The 27,201-nt window shown below is 37.4% G+C and overlaps 1 protein-coding gene and 1 long non-coding RNA gene across 4 annotated transcripts in view; one reads left to right on the top strand and one right to left on the bottom strand.

Moving 5' to 3' along the window:
• gstcd (glutathione S-transferase, C-terminal domain containing) overlaps positions 1-27,201 on the bottom strand; it is a 46,100-nt gene that overhangs the window by 8,859 nt on the left and 10,040 nt on the right. For both annotated transcript variants that reach the window (XM_034013802.3, XM_034013803.3), the window contains exons 5-8: positions 26,613-26,706; positions 2,715-2,830; positions 2,530-2,574; positions 2,229-2,357 (exon numbers count right to left, since the gene is read on the bottom strand). In XM_034013802.3, coding sequence (XP_033869693.3) covers positions 2,229-2,357; positions 2,530-2,574; positions 2,715-2,830; positions 26,613-26,706 — 384 coding nt within the window. The remainder of the gene's footprint in view (positions 1-2,228; positions 2,358-2,529; positions 2,575-2,714; positions 2,831-26,612; positions 26,707-27,201) is intronic.
• On the top strand, positions 6,085-21,412 carry LOC131701575 (uncharacterized). Of its 2 annotated transcripts, none has more exons than XR_009308883.1 (3): positions 6,085-6,264; positions 14,783-14,896; positions 16,594-21,412. It is a non-coding gene; the product is annotated as an uncharacterized LOC131701575 (long non-coding RNA). The 2 variants fall into 2 exon arrangements; XR_009308881.1 differs by having other exon boundaries at positions 14,783-14,923.

The raw sequence follows: 27,201 nt of genomic DNA, 5'->3' as shown, positions 1-27,201 counted from the left end.
TGAGCAAATGTTCGGTTTTGTTGGTACTGCAATCTAGAATTAAAGAAATCATTGCAGTAAAGTTTTCTTTCATGTGTGAATACAGTCCTTTGTTTAAAAGTAACATGCTTTTAGACCTGAACATATCGCCTGTTTAATTATATGCATCACAGCACTAACAATTATACAATTTGAAAAATAAAGCCTCAAGCGTGTGGATGTTTAATACATTTAAATATGTGGCTTTATTTTTCAAAATGTATCATCATAAGTGCCGTGATGTGAATATGTATAAGCACTAGCTTCAAGTCCAAAAGCACTTTACTTTTAAATAAAGGACTGTATTCGTCCCTAGAAGGAAATCTCTTGTTTGTTTACATTTAGATATAAGAAGAGTTGTCTGACAGGTGTAAATGTATACAATAACATCTGTTTTGGGGAGGGGAAACGTCTTCATGCACGGGGTGGTCGATATGACGTCATCGGACACACACTAGATTTCGGAGGCTATGTGAGTTGTAAGTGTAAACGCACTAACACTGTACAAAAAACTGAAAAGCATGAACCCAGCTGAACGTGTCACATTCATATGAATGTGTTTTTTTAGCTACCAAAGGAGGCCCCACACCAAACTGAAAGTGTTATGGCAGGTATTTTTTTTTTTTTTTTATTCAATGGATGAAAAAAAGCAGTGGTTAAACAAACACAATTTTCGTCAGCTCTGGCTCTCAAAGCAGAAGCCACTGTTAGGCCCAATTAAACAAGATTTAAAAAGGATCCTCAAATATGACTCCAAAATGCATTAAACATCCAAAAAGTTCAGTGGCTTGTAGAACACCTGAAAATGTTAAAGAAACAAAGAGAAGTTCTAACAGAGGAAAGAATTTTTTCCAACACTAAAGAATGCATCTCTTTTGTTATCCCAGCAGTTTTATAGAAGTCTCAGTCATGTGTATCTGTGTTTGTTTATCCTGGAACTAAACCCTAAAACTGCAAATCTCACACCAGCCTGGAATAACTTTTTGGGGCAGGATTAGAGACTACTTTCATCAGCAGCCATATTCATCTTTCTTTCGTTTTTTTCTAAACATTTTGAGCAACTTGGAATGTCTAACAATACAGAAATAGTTCAGCTTAATCTATAAAGAACGGATGCTATATAAACATGTAGGTAGAAACAGAATTACAATCATGTTAAAATACATGCTGAAATGTAAGAAAGAAAGAAAGAAAGAAAGAAAGAAAGAAAGAAAGAAAGAAAGAAAGGTTATAAGATCTCTCAAGAAGAGAGGACTTTATAGTAAGAGGTCAAGGATTCCAATTCTAGTTTCTTATTTATAAGAACTCCTTTTTCAATTTGTCATACTGAAAAAAATGGAGACCCTTATGCACTAATCATGTCCTATCTGTCGATCTGTAAAACTATACATAGTAAACATGATAATTGCCTAGATTTTGCACCAGTCTTCACCAAACTCTGTCACCATACACTCCTAGCCTTCTACATATGTTTCAATTACAGTTGGCTATCATTTTATACAGATATTTGTAACCTTTTAAGCATCATGTTATTACGTGACAATCCGTATCCTCTGTATATGCGCCCATGTTGTTTTTTGGGGGTTTTTTTGTAATCATTATTTTATTGACAATTTAAAATAAACATGGATAATGGTTTTAGAAAAACTGCAGGATGTATAAAAATTCAGTAGATGCTGTATATATAAATATGTGTTGTATAAAATAAGTTTCACATTGTTTCTATAAATGTAGATATACTGCTGTTAAATATATACTAGGTTATGTCTGGCCCAGATATCTTCCAAGAAGCTGTTCTTTTGGAAGGAACAATATATTAAATGTGTTTTATATATATTATATAAGTATATATATTATATAAGTATATATATTGCAAGAAAATATTACATGAAATGAAGTGCCACCTGATCTACCATGTGACAAAACGTACTTGAATCCAAATATTTCACTCAATTGGCTAGTTTCACAGACCCCGATTAGCTCTAATCTTGGAATACCTTATCTTAATTGACATTTAGTATTTCAAGTTTAGTGCCAATCAGGGTCAGTGAAACTAGCCGAATATATTTAGTCAACAATAAGCCATAAACTGTAAAACATATTTTCTCACCTACATGGGATTTGTGGCCTAATAAAAATGAAGAATAAAAAAAATGGAATAATATCAAAAGGGAAGACATTTATGTGATTGTGTTTTAATCATTACTCACCCCAATTTTGAATGGTCCAGTAAAATAATCTAAGTTTGCTTGAATGAACCAGATGTTGTTTAAACCAAGCTCATCGCATCTGTTCTTAGCTCTGACCAGAGACTCCTCTTTGTTTTCAATCAGAACCACCTGAAAGAATACATGATGTTAAAAGGCTTATTCGATTGGAGATCATAACTTATAATTGTTACGGACCAAACAATCTCATAATGTCAATATGAAGCATCTTTACTGGAAGTCTTTAAGCAGTTCGATCTGGTTGCATTGTGTAAGCAGAGTCTTCTAAAAAAGGAAGCCTTACCTGCATTGCCGGCAGGGTGTGAGCAAGAACAATTCCAAGATGCCCCTGTAAATACAAATGAAACATTTTCACATATCTATCAAGATACTGACACAGACCAATGCACTGATTCTGCTATGTAGCAGAGCCCTATTGAAAAGCAGAGAGATGTGTATATGGGTTAAATGGAAGAGTTCATACGTTACCCCTCCGCTGCAGAAATCCACCACAGTCTCGCCAGGCTGGGCCAGTTTTGTCACCATACCAACAAGATTGTTCAATTGCTGCCGTTTTCGCAAAGCACGGTCGTTAGACATTTTTCCTACATAAGGAGAAACAAATATAACATATATTAAAATAATAATAATAATAATAATAATAATAATAATAATAATAATAAAGCTGCTGTCTGTAGCATACTTTTTTTTTGGGGGGGGGGGGAATCTTAAGAAATATATAAATACTAAAAAGAAACTTATAAAAAGAAAATATTCAAAGTTTCAGTCTTATTTATGGTCTTCATGAGTTGGAAAGATTTCTTGCTGAAACTATTTCTGAAATTGAGGGGTTGAAGGGTTTCCATCACTGATTAAACAGACTTGTAAGAGTCTGGGGGGGAGGAGGCAACCCAATGCACAAGAGGATAGTGGGCCTTGCTCTCTTAAACACCAGATCTTAGAATCTGTAGAAAAGAGCCTGGCTCTCTTGCAAAAGCTGTTACAAACCTGGTATATTTTCATTTGTGTGCATCTAATTTATGCCACATTAAGTTTGTACTTCCAAATTTATAAAAAAAAATCTGTATGCCCCTGTTGTAGATAACAATATGCAAGAATTTGATTGAGGGCAGGTGCTTCCATATCCATATTTAACACCTTGCTGTCCTGGCTGTCCATGGTGGGCCTACGCCCCTGCCTGTATTATAAAGTGCTGTGACAGATGTTTCTAATTGGTTATGGGGCTGCTGAAATCAAAGAACACCTTTTCTTCTGTCTTTCACCATTCCTTCTTAATCTTTCTTCTTTATATGCAGTTATTTTTCACACCTTTGATGTGAATGTTAGCACCTTGTAAAGTACAATAAATCACACCCTTGCCTCCCTTTGCTCTTTGTGACCTATCTAACAATTCTGCCCTATGCCCTCCAGATCACATATACCTCCTGGAGTTAAGGCTATTTTTCTCCAACAGCTTTCAAACAGCTGGGTTCAAAAATAATATATGGGAAAGCAGGCAGGTCAAATTGGGAACTTCATGAATGACAACCCTTGCCTTGAAAAAAATGAAAACCCATCAAGATTCGGAGAAAAGCCACACTGAAACAACTTCCTAACCCAAAGCATATTTAAAAAATGTTACCACTTCCAATCAATGTCAGGCTGTTACTCTATAGTGGTATAAATCACAGACAATAAAGCTTTCGCTTGTCATTGTGTCATGCTTTAAACTACCAGCAAGTCAGTTGGAATATCTGAAACACAATACGTATGGGTCTTCCTTTTCACGAAGTTCAGAAGATGATGCGGTCCTGAAAGTGATGGAGTGCAGCTTTTCCTAGCACAACCTCTGTACATAGTATTCCTCAACACAGTCTAAGTGGAATTTCCTGATATTTTATTTGTAATATATAGTTCAATACATATTTTTGATCTCTGTATTTCCTAAAGAGGTCTTATAAGACATTAAAAATGATAAATATTCAGGACACACATTGACAGCCCTTGTTTTATCCAAATATGAATAAAACATTATTATTTCTTGATATTTAGGGGCCATTTAATCTTTTTAAACAGACAGATCTCAATTGTACTGTGGCCCTATGGTATGCACTTGCCCCTAGTCTCTGGGAATGGTGACCCCTGAATAATAAAGGATCAACTTTGGAAGGGGACAGGTCCCTGGAGCACAATTTGTATGAATTTCCTTTTACTTTTCCAAACGAGTAAACTAATAATAATAATAAAAAAAAAATGATTAAATGAACTTCATGAATAGGTCTGACTACCTAGGCCAATAACCTTCTTCCTCTTCTTAAAACAGTTAATAAGTGTAATCTCAGCATTTGATTTCTACAGTCCAGATAAGGCCCTACAGAATGAACTTGATCAATGTTTCTGGACAAATGACCCCCACCTACAGCAATGCTTTGAATGGTGAATACTCCCTATAACCTTAAGAAACCTGCCACGTCTCCATGCCTATGTGTCCAAGTGAATACAGTTATAGAGGTGTGGACCAGAAATGATGTGTTCTAATTTTTTCATTTGATACTTTAGAGTGCAGAAATGGAAAGCTTGTATTATTTTTTATTTCCCTGGTATGTTTTGAAAAAGCTATGAACCATGTATGACAGATGTCTGAACTGCAACCCAAAATAAATGTAACCCAAAAGGAAGTAAACTTGATCCAGCTTGGACAGGATGGTATTTTATTATCAGGTGAAAATTATAGCTATTGACTCCTGTAGTCCTGAGACATTCAGTTTCTATTAAAATGTTAATTTGGTTTCCTTTTGGTCACACAGAAGCCCGAAGGTAAACCACAGAGCAGTCAGACACTGTTCAGATGCGGTGCCCACTTTATCAGGTTGGGGCCTGTGAAAATAGTACTCAACCTATTTTTTAATTGTGCACAAAATCACATGCATGCCTTCTTTAGCTTGCCATTTTACTGCAATAATTAGAGATTGCTTGTCCTTTTATCCTTTTCATGCTGTTTTTCTGAACTTGCTGCAGCTTATACTTTTCAGCCTAACTAGCTATGCCAGTATTTTAGGAGTTATAACCCAATAATTAATGTTATACATAACCTAGCAATTTTGACAAGGTACCCTCATAAATAAAGGCCCTGCATCGCCTTATACAAATCGTTAACAGATGGGGCCCAAAAAAATGCAGCTGTTCATGAGAGGTAACAGCAAACACACAGGTAGGGTAGGCTTTCTACTGAACAATCTCTGCATTTTAAATGAATCATCACAGGATTGTAAAGCAGTTGTCTTTCTGAGGAAAGTACAAATATGAAACAACTCATCTGAAGGTAAGGTACAGGTATTTAGAATATGTTTTATATTACAATTAAAGATAAGAAAACAAGTACAGTAAAAACACTATCAGATTCAACAGAGCAGCCAAGGCTGTTTTCCTATCTGTGGTTTCTTTATTTCTTTCCATATTTCCCTTTTCTTTAGGAATGCTGAAACCTAGATTTTTTTTAACAAGGCAGCGAGTTATTAGCTTGTTTGCCCTCTTAAAGGCCATGTATAACTATGATCTGGTAACAGTACTGCACCTTATATTACAGTAGTAACAATACTACCGTATATGCTTTTTATTTGTATTCTACCTCCTTACAACAATTAGTCTTAGCAATTAAACTGCAACTGCAGCCTAAACCAGGAATACCTTGTTCTGCAGGGTGTTTTTTTTAATTTATTTTTTTTACATCAATATTCTGGACTAAGAACCCATCCCCCATACACCCTCCAATGGGTGGTGGAGGAGGGGGGGGGAGGGGGGGGGGGGGAGTATGTAACATATTCTGAATATTGCTGTAATATGCACCATGTTCCTGGAATGTAACCTCAGTGTCTGAGCAGCCCTGTGTGCAACACAGTTAATTTTCTCTGGGGGCTTTGCTGACATACAATAACAACACTTTAAAGATTCTAGTGGACATCAAATAAAACAGAGCTTGTGTTTTGAAGAGCAATGTTGTTACAACTTTGTTCATCCTGCTCCTGTCACATAACTGAATGTAAGTACAAATTTTTTCTTTGGAAACTGTTTTACCACTTGGGCCACCCAAGTAAACGTTTTATGTAATTTGACTGAGAGCATTTACTGCCAACCGATTTCAGTTCTTTAGGTTACCCTAAGAGAAAAGTGGAGCAAACACTTGTCCTTTATATTTTGGCAACAGTCTAAATACCTGGATTTATGAACTCAGTGACAAATCTTTGACAACAAAAGACAGGTTTATGTATGGTTGCTTGAGATGTGTATTACTAAAACAGGGACAACAATGAACTAACCCCTGAATGTTTGTAATTTGGAGAGACTAAGAATTTTTAGAAGGCAGATTAAGAGATTTGCCCCCAAAAAAGCCGTGCCGATTATTTGAAAACCTTAAACACAGAGAGATTTTAGAAGGAAAATAAGCAGCGAGAAAATAAGCAATAAGAAAGTCAGTGGAAAACAAAGTAACACATATGATGACGTGGGACTAGTGCTAGCCATCTGTGATCAAACTTTTATTTATTAGCTTTGTTTTGCTTTCTTTTCTTTATACAATTCGGCTCTAGGATTACCATTGCTGATACCCTAGCGTCGGGCCTGTGTTGTTATTAAATCTGTGAGTCTGTGCGGCGTGTCAACACCCACTGTTCTGTGTCTGACTCATTATTATGCAGTGAAGAAAAAATAAATAAATATTGGTCTAGGTTTATATGCTTACAAAAAGAAACATGTCCAAGCTTCTTTGACAATAGTTGAAACAAGTTGAACTGTTTGCTGCTACCTGAAACTACCGCTATTTTGGATGAAGGTCATCCAAAAAAGTAAACCCTGTCCACTCACGCAGACTTGGAAAAAGAAAAGCAGAAGACTAATGAGGCCACCCACCTCATTCTAAACTATTCTTAAACTTTTACAGACAAACACACACACACATTTTTTATTCTTGTACAAACATAGATATGTCCATGATTATAGGAAAATATTTTTTAAGAGGGAAGTTCAATCCACAAGGAGCCAATACACTGAGAGATATTATTCATTGCTTCTCTGCTCCAGAGTTCAAACCTTTTTTGATTTTTGTCCAATCTGCTTTGCTTCTCCTACTCCTCAGGAGAGCTTGAAAGCATAGGTAAGTTTAAATATTTCTTAATTCTATGGTCCCCTTTGAACAATGTAACTGTAACATGTCTTTTGAGGCTGTTGAACACAATGGTAAGCCCACTTGAAACATTTCATTAGTTGGGTTTTGTGAGAGGTAAAAGTAAGGGCTTTGAACTTTTCCACTACACAGTTTTGCATGCCAAATAATCAAATACTATGACTCTCAACCCTGAACTCAACATGTGTATTTCAACCCAAGGAAAACAAATTAAACAAGGCAAAGTTACATAGAATCTCAGATCAATATTCCATAACTATGTCTGCCAGCTCTTGATTAGTTAATGTTGTAGCAGTCAGCAATTGCAATCACAAAAGGGCTTGTCATGACAAGGGGAACAGAAATCTGCAAAATCAGTCTGGCACCAAGCATTTTATTTATATATTTATGTATTTCCTATTTACACTTAATTCACAGAATATCCTATATAAAGAACAAAGTAAACAAGCATAAAATCTTCCTTTACATCTCTGACCCTGTGTTAATTGTTAACTCACGTTAAAACCAACCCTTTGCTACAGGCAATTTGGCATCCAAAAATACAGAGGTGTGCAATTCGTATCGCCTGACGCCACGGACAACAAGATTTGTGTGAGGGACAACAAGTTTTGACGTTACACATTGCCCGTCGGACATGTAGTTTTTATTTATTTATTTTTCCTGTGTTCGTTCTGTTTCTAGAAAAACACTCCGGGTATATTCCTAGCGAGCCACGCAAGTTTCTGAAAACTGAATTGCGGAAGTCTAGCACCTACACAGAAACATTTTAATAAGTGTTTACGTCCCACCCCTATCACTTTTGATTGGCTAGCTGTGGGAAAAGTTGACCTTCCACTGGTTACAAAGAAACCCAGAAAGGTGTTATTTATGTTTTTTGTAAATTAGCAAATAAGTGATGCTGCTTTCTTAATACATGAATCTTACATTTAAATGCAGCACTCTAGCAAAGTTACAACAAAAAAAAAACACACCATCGTCGCTAAGGTATTAGCGGATTAGGAAAAATCACGTTGTGTAATTTATACAATTATTTCTGAGTCAACTTTGTGGTCAAGAATGTGAAAAAATAATTGAAGTTTACTGTTTAGAAGCATTTCAAGACAAACTTTCCCTGGCAAAAAAATTATGATTTTTTTTCTTTTGATTTTAGTGTTGCTAACCTTGTTTGCAATTTACCATATTTAATTTTTTTTCTTAGATTTAAACGTTATATTAAAAAAAAAAAAAAAAGGATATTATTATTATTATTTGTTTATTTAGCAGACGCCTTTATCCAAGGTGACTTACAGAGACTCGGGTGTGTGAACTATGCATCAGCTGCAGAGTCACTTACAATTACGTCTCACCCGAAAGACGGAGCACAAGGAGGTTAAGTGACTTGCTCAGGGTCACACAATGAGTCAGTGGCTGAGGTAGAATTTGAACCGGGGACCTCCTGGTTGCAAGCCCTTTTCTTTAACCACTGGACCACACAGACTCCTATGAAACCAGGATCACCCTGCTACAGTGTTCCAGTTAGCCATCATGGGACAAGATGTTAGATGTAGCTGTAAAAATGTTGTTGTAAAAAAAAGGATATAGTAGAAATAAACAAAAGAAAAAACATATTTTATCTTTGCAGAATTTGATGCAGCCTACTGTAAATATTGCATGCATTTTGGTAGAAAAACTACAACATGCAGAGAAACTTGACTTAAAAATCTAGGGTTCAGCAGTTACAAAACTGAACATAAAAAAAAATCAGAATTCCACAAAGCAGCAGTCATAGTTGGCAATGATTTTGTATCTGTGATGCAACAAACTATAACAACTTTACACCAGGAGTTGGCTTTAGCTTCTAGAGAAAGAGTGCGGAAAAAAACAGGCAGAAGATATTTTTATATTTGAATAACTCCCAAGTATTACTTATTGTAGTTGTACTCTTTGTATGTTACTTTAATTTACCAGCAAATGTGTTCCAAACTGCACTGAAAGGAATATTTCCTTAAAGTATGTTATACATTTGTTGAGGTGATGTGGGGTCACAAGGAACCTTTTGTGTATCTTGAAAAATGTATTGAACCTGTCAAGATACAAGGCTGGATCCGCCTGTGTTAATCGCTAATTGATTGATTGTGTTCATTGTTAAATTAAACCAAAATCCTACAAGTTATATTCTACTTTTTTGTGTGTGTTTTGTGCGACGTGGAGGGGGCAAGTAGATTTTTAAGAAGGACAAGTATATTTTTCTACCATTTTGTTCCTTGGACAACACGTTTTTCTCAAAAATTGCACACCCCGGCTCCCGAGTGGCGCATCCAGTAAAGGCGCTCCAAGTGAAGTACAGGATGCGCTCTATAGTCTGGACGTAGCGAGTTCGAGTCCAGGCTATTACTTTGCTGACCAAGGACGGGAGCTCCCAGGGGGCGGCGCACAATTGGCCGAGCGCTGCTCGGGGGGAGGGAGGGTTAGGTCGGAAAGGGTGTCCTCAGCTCAGCGCGCACCCTCAGCTCACCGCGCACCAGCGACCCGTGGTCTGGCTGGGCGCCTGCGGGCTTGCCTGTAAGCTGCCCAGAGCTGCGTTGTCCTCCGACGCTGTAACTGGGTGGCTGCACGGTGAGTCTGCAGTGTGTAAAAAAGCGGTTGGCTGATGGCACACGGTTCGGAGGACAGTGTGTGCTCGTCTTCACCGCTCCGGAGTCAGCGCGGGGGTGGTAGCGGTGAGCTGAGCTAAACAAAATAATTGGCGATTCCAAATTGGGAGAAAATAATACAAATAATTGGCAACGACTAAATTTATATGAAAAAAAAAATGCACAATACATTCATTGCACCTGGTTATGATGACCCAGTTTACTCTTGGATTAGGAGACCATTCTATGTCATTTATGTTAAAAAAAAAACCCCAAAAAACTAAATGCAATAATCAAATAATATTTCATAATTGGCTCTCTTTCTGCTGCTTCTTTGTTTAAGCAATTGAACTCAAGAAGATAGTCCTTCACAAAATTAAGTTTCCCCAACAATGGAAAAGACCTAGTTTCATCCTGACAGCTGTTTTAGTTCTGCACATAACTCTTCAAATCCATATGGAATGCTACTTGCAGTAATTATTTTTGACATGCCCATCAGAGTAACAAATTGGGTCTCACCATCTAGCATACTGTTTATTAAATATGAGCCCCTTTATTAATCATGAGCCATGCAATTTAGTTGATAAGTTTAATACCAAAAAACGACTTCATGCCAATAAAAGATAGGCCCTACTGAAACCAGTTGTGTTCACCCCTTAAGTAAATGTCAAAAGCATGCAAAAAGACCAACAAAAACTATAACAATGTTACAGAAGGAATTATGTATTATTAATTTTGCTACAGCTTAAATAAATTATGCTAGCAGGTGTCTCATACAAAACAAGGGCATTTTTTCAAGTGATGCTCAAAATAGGCAGGACTAATGTCATCATAATGACCTCATCATCTTTTTGTCAGCTAAAAGCTTAATTAATCTTAAACACATCTTCTTGAACTACTATAATGATCATTGATATAACATATGTTAAATCCCTCCCAAAGTTAGAAATGTTGCATAAAGGGGAAAGGAATTTTTGGTACACTGTATTGAAGAGTAGCAGAAAAGTGGCGTGCCCTGAACGGCAAGGCACAACACATCAGACCAAACAAGGAGAGTTGTCTTGACTGAAATGGACTGTATCTGAATATAAAGGATCCATCCTTTGCTGTGCTTATTGGGAGTGTGGTTGGATTAATTATTTTGGTCTTATCCTCTTCATTTTTGTATTTATGTATTTATTTATGTATGTACCAGTTATCCTTTGGGAGCTACTTTGTGTCCGAAATACTTCTACTTTTAAAACAATTAGCATCTTGTTTTGTGTATTATAAAAAGCTGGGCAAATAGTAGGTTGTTGAAATTTAGACACATCTTAAAGGGTACATAAGGACCTTTTTATTTTATTGTGTTGCATGTTCCCATGTGTTGCTACAACTGTTTACGTAAGGTGTGTGTATTGTTTTAATCTTTTTTTTTTCATTTTGACCACTTTTTTAAAACTTTTAAATTGCATTCCCTGCCTCAAGATGGCTTCAAATTTTTTTTTTTTTTAAATAAAATTAAACAATACACTCACCTCACGTAAACAGTTGTAGCAACACATGGGAACATGTAACACAATAAAATAAAAAGGTCCTTATGTACCCTTTAAATGAGCTAGACAGATACAATGCACCAAATCTACACTTTTGAAAGAAACACAGTTTTTGTACAGGTCACGTGGATACCAAAATAAATCAAGAGAAACATGCTCTAAAAACAGCCACTTGTATGCTATTTCACCAGCAGAATATGCAAAGAATGTGAATATTTTATTGTTTTATTTAATTTCCAGGATTATGTTTTTAGAGCTTTCAATAAAACAAGAAACACAATTTAGCTATGAAACTGAGAAAGTGGTGATTTGTGCAAGATTAGTAGAATAAACAAAGTTTGTAAAGAACACTTTTCCACATATTGTTCTATGTATGTAGTTTATCTGTAGCTTATAATACTGTAAAAGAATACATAATTCACAGTGATTGTTCCTTTGCATGCTTTCACTGTGCTTTTACAATGCTTTACTATAGTGGTTTACCAAGGGAACTTTTATAAGAAAAACTATAGCAACTACATGGATGTTTGGTCATTTCTGCCACATACACAGCACTGAAGATATGAAGGCTTTATCTTGGTTTTATCAGGTAAAAAGGTAAAGTAGCTGTGTGGACAGGGTTGTGACATGCCAATTTGTAGTTACTAAACAATGTAGACCAAGTTCAGACCTCTATACTTCTTTTGTGTATTATCATACAATCTTAAGGCCCAATGCTAACATAACTGGACAGGACAGAACAATATTTTCATTCTCCTGAAACAATGCCATTTTTTTGTCAGCTTTTCAAGCAAATACTTCCAGGTGACATTTTCAAGAAATTTCCATGATGTGCAAACTTCAAGAAACAAAATTGCTTAGGAACGAAATCTACAACTAGTTTCTCCAACATCTGGCAAAAATCCTTAAGTATTTTATGAACTTCAGGTTAATTGCTGTTAATGTATACTGCATCTGCCATAAACAATCTAAGTATTATTCTTGCCTGTAGTATGCTATGGTTGAAAAACTTTCAGTAGATAAATTAGAATATTAATGTAAATACATATTCCCAGCATGATAATAACTGTTAATTCCTACATTTCTCACTGTTTAATTTTCCAAGAGCAAAATTTGTTTGTGCGAGGCGGAGGTGGGTTGGGCTGGTTTAAAAATCAGCGATATATTGCAAAACATGCCTTACAGCGACCTGGCAGTAATATCCATGCAAACAAGTGTACATAATAGATTAGTAGGAAGCTATTGTATCCCTCTTGGCAACGAAACTTGTCCAATTTCATAGGCACATCACTACAATTTGCAATGCTTCTTGTCAGGACACTGTGAAAGTTATAACAAGACAACAGGGCTTTATGAATCTATTCTTAAACATTTACTGGCAGAGAACATTTTAATTATAGCTTGCAGTGGAGCCATATTTTAGCCCAGAAAAGAAACCCCCAAATCCTCCAAGAGCACTGTTAATGCAAGGCTGCTGGTGTTTTCTGTTTTAAATTCTCCAAAAATGCAAAAGTAAACCAATTTGAGATATAAATCAGTCAACAATTATATAAACAGAAATATTGGAGGTAGGTGAAAACAATTTTAATTATATTAAAAAAGATGAAACATATACAAGCAATCTTTTAACTTTCTGTAATGGCCTGTTGCACATTTCTAATGTAGACTTAAGACTGAACCTGTGGCAGTTTTATATTGGAACAATATGAGATCATTTTTTAAAGACTAGTTTTATGGAGCAGATGGCATAAAAGATCACCTTACTGCTATTGGAATCAACTTCTCCCCCCTGATTTACACTCTGTATTTTACATGCACATTTATTATGTGTGGCACGGCACATTATTTGAACAGCTGACCAGCACAAGCCTTAATCCCTTCCATTATTCAACTATATCCTCATTCTGATTGTTATAACTCACCATCCTCTACCTGGTGCCTTTATCTGATAAAAAAAAAAAAAAACTACCCTCCTTCTGTTTTCATTCCTGCAGCGGTTGTTTTGTCTGTGAATGTGTTTAGCTCTATCCTAGTATTTATCAGATCAGATTGATAAACCATCAGGATCTATGGAATTTGAACCTGGACTTCAATCGGTTAGTGGATACAATACAGAACAGTGGAGTAGGTGGGAGGGTTCTTGAAGCCAAAGACAAATATTTCCCAGATTGGCAGGAGCTGCCTCTGCCTCCACCGCCAGAGGGAGAGCAGCAGGAGCTGCCTCTGCCTCCACCACTGTTCCCGCCTCCACTGCAAAGGGAGGAGCCAACCTTTAGCAGCATTTCTGCTGCTGGAGTGTGCCACACCACTGTCAGCATGTCCGCTGACAGCATTGCCACTGGCAGTTTTTCTGCTGCCAGTGGTGCAGCGGGAGGAAGGATTGCCCAGACTGGAGGAGCCAACCTTGGCGCTATCAGCACGTCTGCTGACAGCATTACCACTTGCAGCATTTCCGCTACCAGTGGTTCAGCGGTAGGAAGAACATTGCCAGTAGCAGCCTGGCTATTGGCAACATTGCCACCCATGAACCCCTGAAGTCCCTGTTCTTGACCTGGGACATTGAGTGAGACTTTGGGGATTTTAAGGGGGGAGGTATGTGGCAAAGTGCCCCGTCCCTGTGCGTATTTTTGTGTTATATGTTACGTGTGGTGTTCTAATGTTGGTATACAGGTATTGGTGCACGGGATGTAAATGGGTCTGTGTAGCATGAGTGATTTATAATACATTCTTGTATTTATGCACGGGGATTGCACAATCACTTCACGTGCAGATAAATTATGTAATAATATGTGAGCATGGGGAATGCACAAATTAGTTCATGTGCTGGGGTTCAAGTGAATAATGAATTAGTAATTGAATCCCAGCACAGCTGTATAAATAGTTGCACAATTCACTCATTCGGGGTTGTGTGTTCAGGGAGAAAGAACAGGAGTGAGAAGGAGAAAAATAATTAAAATAACAAATGCTACTCGTGAGAGGACTCGCACGATACTTGTTTAGTGTTCGTCCCTGTTTATTTAGTTGGTGTCAGTTTTGTGTTCAACCTTTTATTTTGCTCTGTGAGAATTGTTTTGTGTCAAACCTTACAATAAACCAGCGCAAGCAAGCGCCTTCACCATTTCACCACGCAGTACTGTGTGTTTCTTCCGAGTCTGACGTCACCACTCCAAGCCATCTGTGACAATCCTCCATAATTTAAAATGTCCCCCAATGTATGTTTCCTCATCGCAGCAATTCCCATGACAGCTATGAAGAACTAAAGGTCAGTGGGGGTCCTCCAGTCCCACAACCAAGCCAATGGCCTCCACAACGTTCCTGTGGAATCCCCAGCGAAGACAGAGCCAGGTTGGTATCACTCACCCTGCATACCAGGTGAGCCACTCAGAGCCCATTCCAGAGAAATTCTACTATACCATGTGCCACCTGCCCTGCTGCATTTATGACATCAATTAAGATGCCTAGTGTAGTTTGCCTTTGTGGGTATTTATTTGTTGTTTAACAATCAGGTAGTGTGACACTGCCAGTAAACCTTTAACATTGGCAATTACTAGGTGATCACCATGTATGGTGTAAAGGCGAGACAAAACCTTCCAACTGCCAGTGTTCTCATGCAGTATCATCTCTCAATAAACATGCAGTACTTGAAGTCAGACAATGACATCATAACACTGACACCCCACCACTCTCCTCATATTTACATTCATTACCACAATTGTTCAAGGTATAACCAAACTTAATTGTACACATACCTGGCACTATCAATTAATTACCAGTATATAAGCTTACCTACCTCCAGCTGTAAGGTCACTGTGCCCCACTGTATATTGAAGCAAGTGAAAAAAAAAGAATACTACAGTAACTGCTCCATCCTGGAACTAAATGGTTTCATATGGCATTCATGTTGTTTATACAGATATTTGAGTATCTGAGAAACTGCAAATGTGTTTCTTTCAAATTCATGGCACGATTACCAGCATGAGCCCCAATACAGCCAGGTAGAATATATCAATTCTATATTGTTTTCCGAAAAATGTTATCTGTAACAAAAACACCATTTGGAAAAAAAGGGCGTTTTAAATTTTTGGTTAGCCTCCTGAGATAGCAGAGCTTCATCTTTTTGTTTTCAACCAAGTGCAAGTAACAGCAGAACCCAGAGTGACAGAGCTGATTATTCTACGGGGTGGACAAAGCTTGTGTCCAACACCTTAATATGGGGAATATAAACAAACATACTGGTTAACAGTGCATGCTTTCTGAAAAAGTAGATTCCAAGCTACGTAAAAAACAAAATCACACCTAGTTCATTTGCAAGTGATTCGAATCATGGTTCACTTGCAAACACTTTTTTTTTTTTTACAACTTTGTTTTGGTTTGTTTCACACCAGAAAAATTCAGGCAAACTTGGGTTTCTTTTAAAGTTAATTCAGATTTTCCAAATGCACTCGGCTCTCTTGCTGAGAATACGTTACATGCTGTGCTGTTATCTGTGTTCTTGTAATTTATGTGGTTCTTACAACATCAAATCATTGCCGAAGAAACAAAAGAGAGTCACGTATTTGTTGGCGCTCAGAAAAAATAGAAAACTTGAATTGGGGTATGTTTGGTTACACATTGCATGCCATTGCTGGTAAATTATTTTCAATTTTTATAATTTTTCGTTTTATCTTTTTTTACAAATTTCATTTTATTTTTCACAAATGTAGTTTTATTACAGATACCCAGTAATAAAATAACTCAAATAGATGTATATCAATAAGAGTATAGTATACATCATGTTTTAATTACATACATATTTTTTATTAAACATTATCCGCTTTGTTTTTTAAACATTTTGACAAACAGACCTCGCACACAAAAATAATTTAGTTACCATAATTTCTCATTAGCAGCAGTAACGGTAAAGATGACAAGAGTTTTGGCAGCGCTACTGTTCTTAATGACGGGCCCGAAGAACTGAAAAGTAATGAACAAGGACCCAGTCCACCCACACCGCAAATTAACAATCAATATGACTCTGATCTGCCTTTTGCTTTAACTTATAGTAATGATCTGACTGAATGGAATGTGGACGAACCGCTTCGCATATCCTGGACAGAACGAGGCCCAAGTCATTGTCAAAATCGGAGTGACAAGTATGTTGTGTCCGAGAGAAAAAACGAAAAAGGTCATAGCCGTCATCTGCCTAAAACCATTTTTAAACGCAGACTTCACAACGGGGAACAAGTTGATCGTGAGTGGTTGCTGTACTCACCTTCAAAAGGCTGTGTGTTTTCTGTTGTGTGCAAGTTGTTTTCCTTGAAGAAAGGTGCTATGTCTGATGACTGGAAACATGCTGCAGTCAGACTGGCAGAGCATGAACAATCCCAAGAGCATAATCGGTCTATGCTTTTGTGGTGTTCGAGAAAACGGGAAGCTGGGCGAATTGACACCTCACTGGAAATCAACATAAAAAAAGGAGCAGGAGTACTGGAAAAATGTACTGAAACATGTAGTTCAGGTTATTCAATTTCTTGCTGAACGTGGTCTGGCATTTCTTGGAGAGGATGAGACACTTGGTTCACCACACAATGGAAACTGTTGGGGAATAGTACAGCTCATCTGCAAGTTCAACCCATTCCTGTCTGATCAACTGTCAACAAGGCAACAAACAAGGCATCTGAAAGTTGCACGGATGCCATATCTTTCTTTGGAGTTTTGTCGGGAATTTACAATTTGTTTTCTGCTTATCACTGGAAAATACTTAGCAGAAACCTGGGGAAAGATAACATTGTTATCAAGTGACTGTCAGATACAAGTGGTCAGCGAGATCGGACACTGTTAAGGCATTTAAGAATGGCTATGCACACGTAAAGAAGGCTCTTGATACAATCACCGAAGACAGAGATCATCATTCACCAGAAACCAGACATATGGCGAAACATTACGGTAGTCAAAAGGATCACATAGAAATGGTGATTCTAGCAGACTTGTGGGATAACATTTTGGCGAGATCTGACAAAACCAGTAAATCCATGAAGTTTCACTACAGGGCAGAGACAGATTTCGTGTCCAGACTTTCCTAAAGATTCTGGATACTCTTTCAACAGACTGGCTGCACCGATCAAAAGCTTATGTTACTGTGCATAACTTGTTTGGCTTCCTTACCGACTTTCAGAACATGTCAGAATATGACATCAATAACTAAGATGCTACATTTGTGCAAACCTATCCTGTAGATCTAGCCGAATATTTCCAATCAGAAACGCTCACGTTTACCTAATTAATTTCTGGCAAGGATAAGAGAACAGCGTCTGACCACTTTCATCATCCTGAACTCTCAGGTGATTTCCAGGTTTCCGAATGTCTCCACTGCCCTGCGCATTTACCTATCCTTAATGTGCACTTTCTGGCGAGATCCATCATGAACCAGGATCACCTAAACAGCCTTGCCATCATATCCACGGAATGAGATATAATAAGAAAATTGGATTTTTCTGACATTATTAGACACTTTACACAGGTGAAATCGAGACGACAATTGTAAAATGAGTCTTAAATATGCTTTACATGCGTCTCTGTTAAATTCCCATTCCTTGACAAGTATAAGTACTGAAAAATGTGTCTGCTTCATCCTGTCAGTTAAATCCGGCCCCGACAACTGGCAACATGATCTTTAATAGTATTGACTCGTACAGGACAAATCAAATGACAGCAAAACTTCAAGAAAAGTATTCAACCATTCTCATAGATAATTAGATTTTGTTTTTAGCGCTGTCTTTTACTGAAACATTGCATTTTTTTTCATTGGTGCAGACGTCATGTTGAGTTTCAGCAGAGATACGTGAGTAAAGTCACATGATGAATTAACTCAACTTGGCTGGGTGTATTTCCAAACTCACCAGTAAAGACCCAAGCAGAGGTAAACAATACCTGGCACATTGTGAGCTTTCTGAACCTCAAACAGCATCTAATGCTTACATTTATTAGACAGAGCACTCAAATCAGGTGCTGTTTGCTCAACTGTTTCTGTAGTTGATACATTTCATCACACGTTTACAAAACAGACAACAACTTGTGTCTAGCAGCAATAGTTGTGCTATTGTTGTGCTTAAAAGATTATATTCAGAGAAAGTATGAAGGATTAATATTGTTCACACATGATTTGATTTAATTTTAAAATACCTTTCAACAGTAAAATATAGATTTATTGCTACTATGCCATTTTATAATCATTCTGAAGAAAAATAATCATTGACCTTGACAGTACTGGATCTTGTTTAGACTTGTTCCAAGCTGCAATTCCAACTTACTGTACATAACTTCTCTTACGATACCAAGGGAGAAGTGGAAATGTTTGTCAGTACACGAATTTAACCAAACAAGGGAAAACGAATAGTATTACAAACGCAAAAGCTGATTGCTGATTCTTGATAGAATACTGTAGCAATGAGACCAACCTCATCAGGAATACAGGTCAGTTGAGCACATCAGACTCAGTGTGGACCCATACTAAACCCAGCCAGAGTTGCAGGTATTACTTCTACAGTGCCTGAAGTCGTATTGCTTAAACAATCCAAATTACATTTTCTGAAGCTCTTATGACATATATTTGGGCAAGGATATACAGGTAATTAAGCAGTATCTCCAGTGCGCCAAGAGTACAAGGATGTAACAGACTTATGAGGGGATAAGCGAGGAAGACTCCTGGCACACTAGAGTATCTTCTAGATTTTATTTTGTTATATTTATTATTAAGTTAGGTGCTTCTTCATTTGGCTGTGCGTAAAAAAGGTGACAGAAAAGTAATTGGAAAAAGAGTTTCATGGCCTTTACGGACTAAATCTGTAAAGACCTTAAAAGCCTTATAGCTGCTTATAGGGTAGTGAGTAATTTGCTTCACAATCTGTTTATAAGCATAATTACAGTTCATATTAACATGTTTACAGCCATAAATACAGTTACCAATAAATAACCTTTATTAAAATACAGTTCATCATAAATAATGTGTGTTTAAATAAACGTCATAACAATTTCTAAGAAAAATATATGTTTAAATAACCACAATCACAGTGTGTCACAAAAAAAATAAAGCCTAATTCCAGAGGGTTAAAGTTACTACCAGTAGTCCTGTTTAACCTGAACAGTGTGTTTTTCTTTTTTTACTTTTTTCTTAATCATTTTTTGTCTTGCCTTGAAACTGCATAGCACTCAAGTTACTCCCTAAAGAAATTCCTGTTTGTGACAAAAAGAAAACATGCTGATGATTCCAAAACCATATTTTAAATTGCTAAAATCCACTAGCAGCATTGCTTGCAGGAATCTGTGTAGTACTGTAAAGTAATACCTATTTTTAGCACGGACGTTGATAGGTAGGCTTATCCCTGTCATGAACTGCCACTCGCAAGTGAGATGGTCTATTCATCAGCACTGACACCCCATAACTGAAAGGCTATCAAATAAAGGACCTGTCACATTTACAATAAGCCTTTTGTTTTTCTTAGCTGTGAAGTAATACAGTGTAAGGTTCTGCTTTCTATCAAAACCATGTCATCTTCCTTGGCCGCGGGCTTCATAAATCACAGAAAAACTTCTGCACCTCGACCCCCCTCTGCATACCCTCTGGATTACTAATACTGGCTACAATCCAACCACTGTACAGCCTTCATTCTTAAAACTGACGGGCATGCACTGCTGACAAAGTGAGGATCTGTCTGCCTTGTTCTAAAACTCCACTGCTTTCAAAGATAAAAATGATTAAGCTTGGGTGACAATATGCACAAACTACTACAGTATATGTAAAGAATGCAATATAGCAGTGATGCTTAAATTATTTCAAGTAACACCATTGTTATGTACCGTATCTATTACCATTCACTAGCCCTCTCCCCAAAGAATTCCAATAATTGGTGGTATTTATAAATGTATTACATAGATATAAGGTTCAGTGGCTACAGGCAGACCGTACTAAAAGACAACATCTTCCATAACTCTGTCATGGGCAGTCAATTCCACACTGATTCAACAAGATGAGCCTCCAAGCTGTTTAAATTGTATAAAATATAAAAGATATATTTGACCATTCATTAATGATAACAGTCTCCAATCCCTAAGCGATGAGCCACACTTTTCACGGTTCTTTAAATGCCATTCATTTGTGCAGTACTGGATATGGAAGCACACACCAACCAACCTAGGGTCTATCCAAGACTGATCTTGCCTATCAAAGGCCAAAAATGCCTCAAAGAGGGGAATGCAGCTTTTATCTTAGTGATATCTTATTAAATAAGTTAAAATGCAAAAACAGACCGTTTGTACAACACGCGCTACTTATCATATCATGCGTTACAAATGTGTTGTCCAAGAATGTACTGTATTGTGTACAACAGGCACTAAAAAGGCTTACCACACCACCTTGAATATAAGCGTATATTTTCACAGTTTATATTACACCTATTTTCACAAGTTGCTTTTTCTGCTTGTCTTTGAGCACTTATATTTGCTCATAACACAGTTAAAAGAAACTGACCCTAAATAATCCACAAAATGTTAGTAATTATATATTTTTTTATGCTTATATACAAGGTTCTTCTTCAATTCTCCAGCACATTAGTGCATGCGTCTACATACAAGCACACCCTTGAATATACTGTTGAGCATGAGGTTACATTCAGCATGATTTCCAGTTTACATACTTTAATAAGCGCATCCAGTAAAAGCTACTCGCGTAGAGTGCAGGATGCGCCCGCCAGTCTGGACGTCACCGGTCTAGTCCAGGCTGTTCCTTTGCCGACCGAGGACGGGAGCTCCCAGGGGGCGGCGCACAATTGGCCGAGCACTGCCAGGGGGAGGGAGGTTTAGGTTGGCCAGGGTGTCCTCGGCTCACCGCACACCAGCGACCCCTGTGGTCTGGCCAGGCGCCTGCGCGCTTGCCTCTAAGCTGCCCAGAGCTGCGTTGTCCTCCGACGCTGTAACTCTGGGAGGCTGCACAGTGAGTCTGCAGTGTGTAAAAAAGCGGTCGGCTGACGGCACACGCTTCGGAGCGCAGGGGTGGTAGAGGTGAGCTGAGCTAAACAAAATAATTGGACACTACTAAACTGGGGAGAAAACAAAAAAAAAAATAATTGCCGACTACTAAATTTAGAAAAAATGCAGCAGAACAGACCAAAGAGAGACAAAGAATAGTATTTCTCTCTCAATCAAAAACAAGTGGCATCAGTCAAAGTGCTTAAGAATAAAATGAATCCTGTTGGTTTTAATGTTTAGAAATAATTCAGATGTGCTGTAAGACAAATATAATTTTGATGTGAATTACAGTCTAATGTTTACCTTTTTATTAATGTTTTTTTTATAGAAATAACAACTTATCATCAGAAATTAAAGTGCCTGAGCCAAAAAGAAACATTACCACAGAGCAAACTTTCAAAATGAAAGCTATGCACGGTTATGAAGGTGTCACACATGGAGTGCAGATTTACTGCCAAATGAGTATTTTCAATTTGCAGATGTAGATTCAAGTGACAAGTTCAGGAGGTGAACCGTACAAATTATTGGATGGCATCAAGACATAGCGAAGTGTGTGGTGGGTCTGACAAGTTTGATCAGGTTTAAAAAGATTGTCTGGTAAACAGAGTTGTGGGTTAAGGGCGGATAGAATAAAATCAGAAACAACATGTTTACTACACAGAAGTGCCATTCTGCCCAAAATGATATATGATCTGGTAATTAAATCTCTGCCGGTAGTACTATGCAAAAAACTATTTAATTAAAATTCCTACATCCCATCAGCACAGTGTATCATGTATGTCCCTAACACCTGTTCAAATTCAAATTGAATTTAATAATACAATATCTGTGTTGATGCAATTGCTTGATACAGACCTGCTAGCTTTGACACTAGATTGAGGAATTATGAGCTCAGTGTGGTTGTGTTTTATCAGAAAAGGAGGTAACAAAAAAAAAAAAAAACAAGTAAGGCACCCCGTCTCTTCTTTGTTAACCTGTACTATATGCTCATTGAGACCATTCAAGTACCGCTGTGTGCACTCAAAAGTTGAATACACCATGAAACGCTAACTGACTGCTCATCTATAGGTAGACCAATGTAGTTCTGGGTTCACAAGGTCGCCAAACTGGAGATGGAATATTTAAACAATCGGCAGAATGTAGAAAGAGATATTGTAGGAATTCAGCACATACAAAACAGTCGGCAGCAATGACTGCTTAATATAAGAAAGCAATGTATGGACAAACAGAAAAGGTATGCTTCAAATCCACTAAACAGAGGTGTGTAATCCAATCCTAACAACACGACTATATTTAGTAAACAAAGTAGTACTGTTATAATACTGTGGTCTTTGGTGGTACATTCATAATTGTCAACCACTACTCTCCATTGTCCCTACTACTGAACAGCTTCTGTGTTTAGATAATTTACACTCAATCTGTACTCTGTCTGAACTGCAGAGTAACCCTAACAAATAATCTAGTGCAAAAAACTTTTATTCTGTGTTCATGCAGAGCTGTCTCGATACCAGACTATAAAGAGGCAGACTGTCTGACTGACTGCCTGAATGGGTAAGCAAATATCAGTTGGAACCAGAGTTTACTACACAGTCCAACAGATTTTGAAAAGACAGGATAAAGATGCAAACAGCACAGGCTTGACACCGACACTAATCAAGTACAGAAACCTTGAATCAAAACATATAGTCCCTGCATCTTAATATAAATCTATACTAAAATAACCATCAATTGCAGAAGGTTTTGTTTTCACAACTACAAGATAACTAAATATGAATGTAAAAAGGATCCATTAACATTTAGTTTATTTGTACAGGTTTTTACAGTATCATTATTATATGAGTAACTTGGTCTCCACCTAAACTGTCTTGTAAGAAGTTTAATCAGATTTGTATTCATACTGTTCTAATAAGATCAGTTTCCGCAATGTTTCTGGCAGTCATAATATCAGATTGCACTGTACTTCCCTATATATCTGGGGATTAATGGGGTTACTAATAGAAGAACTAACATAAAAGAGATTAAATAAAACAATAAGATGGAAAATGTTTGAACTATTCACAACTTCAAATAGCAAGTAGAATGAGCAGCTATTGGGCAATAATTAGACTAGGAAAAACACTGAGATCATTTTTTTTTTTCCAGGGAGGACATGTGTCACTCACAGAAAATACTGATCTCTACCTTGCACGTAGAAAAACAAAACAGAGCTGCAAGTTTAAAATGACCATGCTATTTAAATGCGAAGTCTGGGATTATATGTTTTGGGTATGAATTCCATGTAATTTGTATCCTGTTTGGTAAAACAAGGCCTTTAATTGCCATACCATATGCAAGTACAACAGCAGTATCGGGTTCACTTTACAGATGTGTGAATATAGCTCAGAGATAAACCCTGTAATCCACTCTGTGTAGGGTTTAAACAATGGGTAACAATTTCTATGATAAAAATTGCAAATTAATAGTGAATACTTGTTTTTGTGTGTTTGTTTTGTGGACCGTATCAATAAAGCTTAAAGCTCTCCTTTTTTCTAATGCAAACAGTCACATAAAAACAAAAACAATAAAATATTTGGAGAAGGAGACCATACCAAACCCTGTGATATAGGAATGCAAACCTAAACTAATTTCAATTTAACTCATTAAGAAGGAATTCTAGTCAAAACATCTGTCATAAAACTGTATGCATTTTTTATATTAAAGCATATACTACCATCTTTTTTTGAAATTCTTGTTTTCTCTCAACCACTGATACTATTGTAGTCACAGCAACGTGTCTTTTTGCAAGGTGTGACAATGGTGCTTGGTCTTGCTACAGTAACACAGCACCTCCTACTGATTAAAACGTATCATGCTGCTGTATGGCATTCTGATATATGACTTCCCCAGGTATCTAGAGCAAGAACCTTACTACCCACAAGCAAAAGTGTATTAGACTCCATCAACATTCATGACTTATCCTATTCCAAATTAAGGAGAACATTTGGGTTGGTAATGAATTACATTTAAATGTTTGCATCAATTAAGGGTAAGACATGGTACACACACCCACAAATCCTATTAAAGCCCACAGTGCCATCGTTGGCTATCATCTGCTTCTGTGTTTCACTGCCAACTAACATCTAACACATATTTAGTGTATTTTCTGTATGTTCTATTACAATCATTTTAACAACTTTAGTTTGTAGTAATATCGGTATATTGCGTCCCTGGGTTTACAAGTACCCCCCTCCCGAATCCCTTTATTTGTGTCAGTCCATGTACACCCCTAGATTGGGATGATAAAGGAAAGTGATGGGGTTGAGACAGCTGCAGCAGCGGTTCCTCAGGACTCCAGGTGAGTTTATTTATTAGCTCCAAGAAGGGCGTGTGGCACAGGGGGCAGGACAACAGCTCCCTTGCTGGAGCTCTACCTGCTACTGCCTGCCTCCCGGGCATCCTGCTTTGACAATAAACAATTTGCCGAGGTCAATATGTTAAATATTTTCAACACTGCACAACCTTTCCACCAGGTGGGTGAAGGTTATGGAGCACACATGCTGGTATGCAGCTGCACTGCTCCAATAGTGTCGTAACAATAACATCCTCCCAAGCATTTAAAGGGCTAGCTGCAAGCATTTTTTTATAGCACATTTTTTAATATAGATTAGCTATCGTGTTAATTATGCTAGCAAGAATTACAGCTAACAGTTTGTCCCTTTTTTTCTAATACAGTGGTGCGTTTGGACGGTTATCCACATTTATCTATTTACGTAGCACAGCAAAATAATTCAGTAATACAATAATGTATTTTTTGATTGAATCTACCGCTCAGTTCTGCTTTTTTGTTCCCGCTAGCAATATCCTTACAGTTACTGATTAAACAATGTGTATTCTTGCCATACAGACAGATTATTTTCAATACTTTTGCTGTATACTACCTGATTACGGTATTCATTTGAATTATAGACATAAAAAGCATTTAAAATAAGTGAAATATCCTTTAACATAAATCGCAAAGAGAATCACAGCTAATAGAATCACTCATACAGCCAATAAGGTTGACTCCTCAATATATGGACAACAGATAACTGGATAAATCTGTTTGACTTGACCCTTTATGTAAACAAGTAACAGAATACAGACTTTGAATAGGATTATTTTGAATACTGTGGCTAGATACACATAGTACTGTGTAGCATTTGGGCTTGTTTCATTCGTTGCAAGGGCATCCTCCTTTTGGAGGATGAAATAAATGTACATAATGTGGAACTTGGATTAAGGGTACTGAACAGTGGTGGCAATTTATTATACCTTGATAGAAGTGACTGTTCATTGTTTTGAACACTGCAGGATGTAAACCAAAATCAGATCTTCACAGCACTCATTGCCTACAGGACTGATTTCAAGATCTTCCTTCTGACCAAAATGGCGATACACAGCCTAGCGAACTCACGATACCTTACACATCATTAGGAACTCTGAGCTCTTCTGACCTGCTTACAGTCCCTCTGACTCAACATAGTACCCAGGGTGATAAGGCTTCTAGTCACTGTCAGCTGATATTAGGGAGTCCTGCGCAGTACCTAAGCAATTCTGAAGTTTTTTTTGTTGTTTTTTCTAGCCTTTTCCAGATTTGTATGTAAAGCACCTTGAGATTGCCACAGCTGTACAGGCAAAATATCAATTGATAGTTGTTGTTTTATTCACCCAATACATCCACATACACATTTCTACAAGACATGGATAAGAGGGGTTGCTGTTTTCCTACTATGTACAGGTATGACTCCTATAAATATGCATATATTCTTAAAAGGGAGTAGTGCTCCATAGGATTTTTAAAATAGCTTTTACATATTGAAGAGAGTTGTTACCTTATAAGCCCATGAGCTGTTTCCTATAAAAAGTAACTGCAAAAATACAGTGCCATGTTGGGTGGTAGATAAATAAGAATGTTCTGCCTCTTCAAGCAAAGGCTAGACACATAGACAGGGGTTAGACTGAGTGGCCTCTGACCTCTATCGGAAGAGGTGCTTGCGTAAAGGTATTTTTATTGTACCAGGGGGTAGAAACTGGTACTTACCTTCCGTGGGATTGACAGCTGCTGGAAGACTGTCCCAGTCCAGGGCCCATGACGAGCAAGGATGTGGAGAGTAAACAGCCTCAATGCCATTGTCCTGGGTTAAGGAACAAAAACACCAAAGTCAGCCTGAAAAACCTATACTTCTGCTGCCTACCATAAGTTACTATTCAGCACATTTCAGCAGTAGCATGTTGTCTATCTAATTTCTAATAATTCTATAAACACTTCTCTAGTTCTCTGGACTATAACATCCTACAGACAGACTCTTACAAATGGAAGCCATACATCATATAGTTCTTGCAAAGGGCTTTCACTGATATATTACTGTGTGTCATAAGCATGATTCAGAAAAATATATATTTGGTTGCTGTTGTTCCACCAGGTTGTTAGATCCATATTGTCTTATACATTTGCAGCCAACATATTATAATATGCTGTGCTAAAATGTACAATCTACTTTATTGTAAATGAAATTGTTGGTTGGATGGTGTGTGACACAGTGGTCCAAGATTTTCTGATTACAGCTGCAGTTTGAGTTGTAGAAAAAGATTTATCAGAGCTTAAATGGGGATGGATAGAGGGTGTCACG

The sequence above is a fragment of the Acipenser ruthenus genome, chromosome 2 (assembly GCF_902713425.1).
Source record: "Acipenser ruthenus chromosome 2, fAciRut3.2 maternal haplotype, whole genome shotgun sequence".
NCBI lineage: Eukaryota > Metazoa > Chordata > Actinopteri > Acipenseriformes > Acipenseridae > Acipenser > Acipenser ruthenus.
This window is presented reverse-complemented; position numbering and strand designations above follow the sequence as displayed.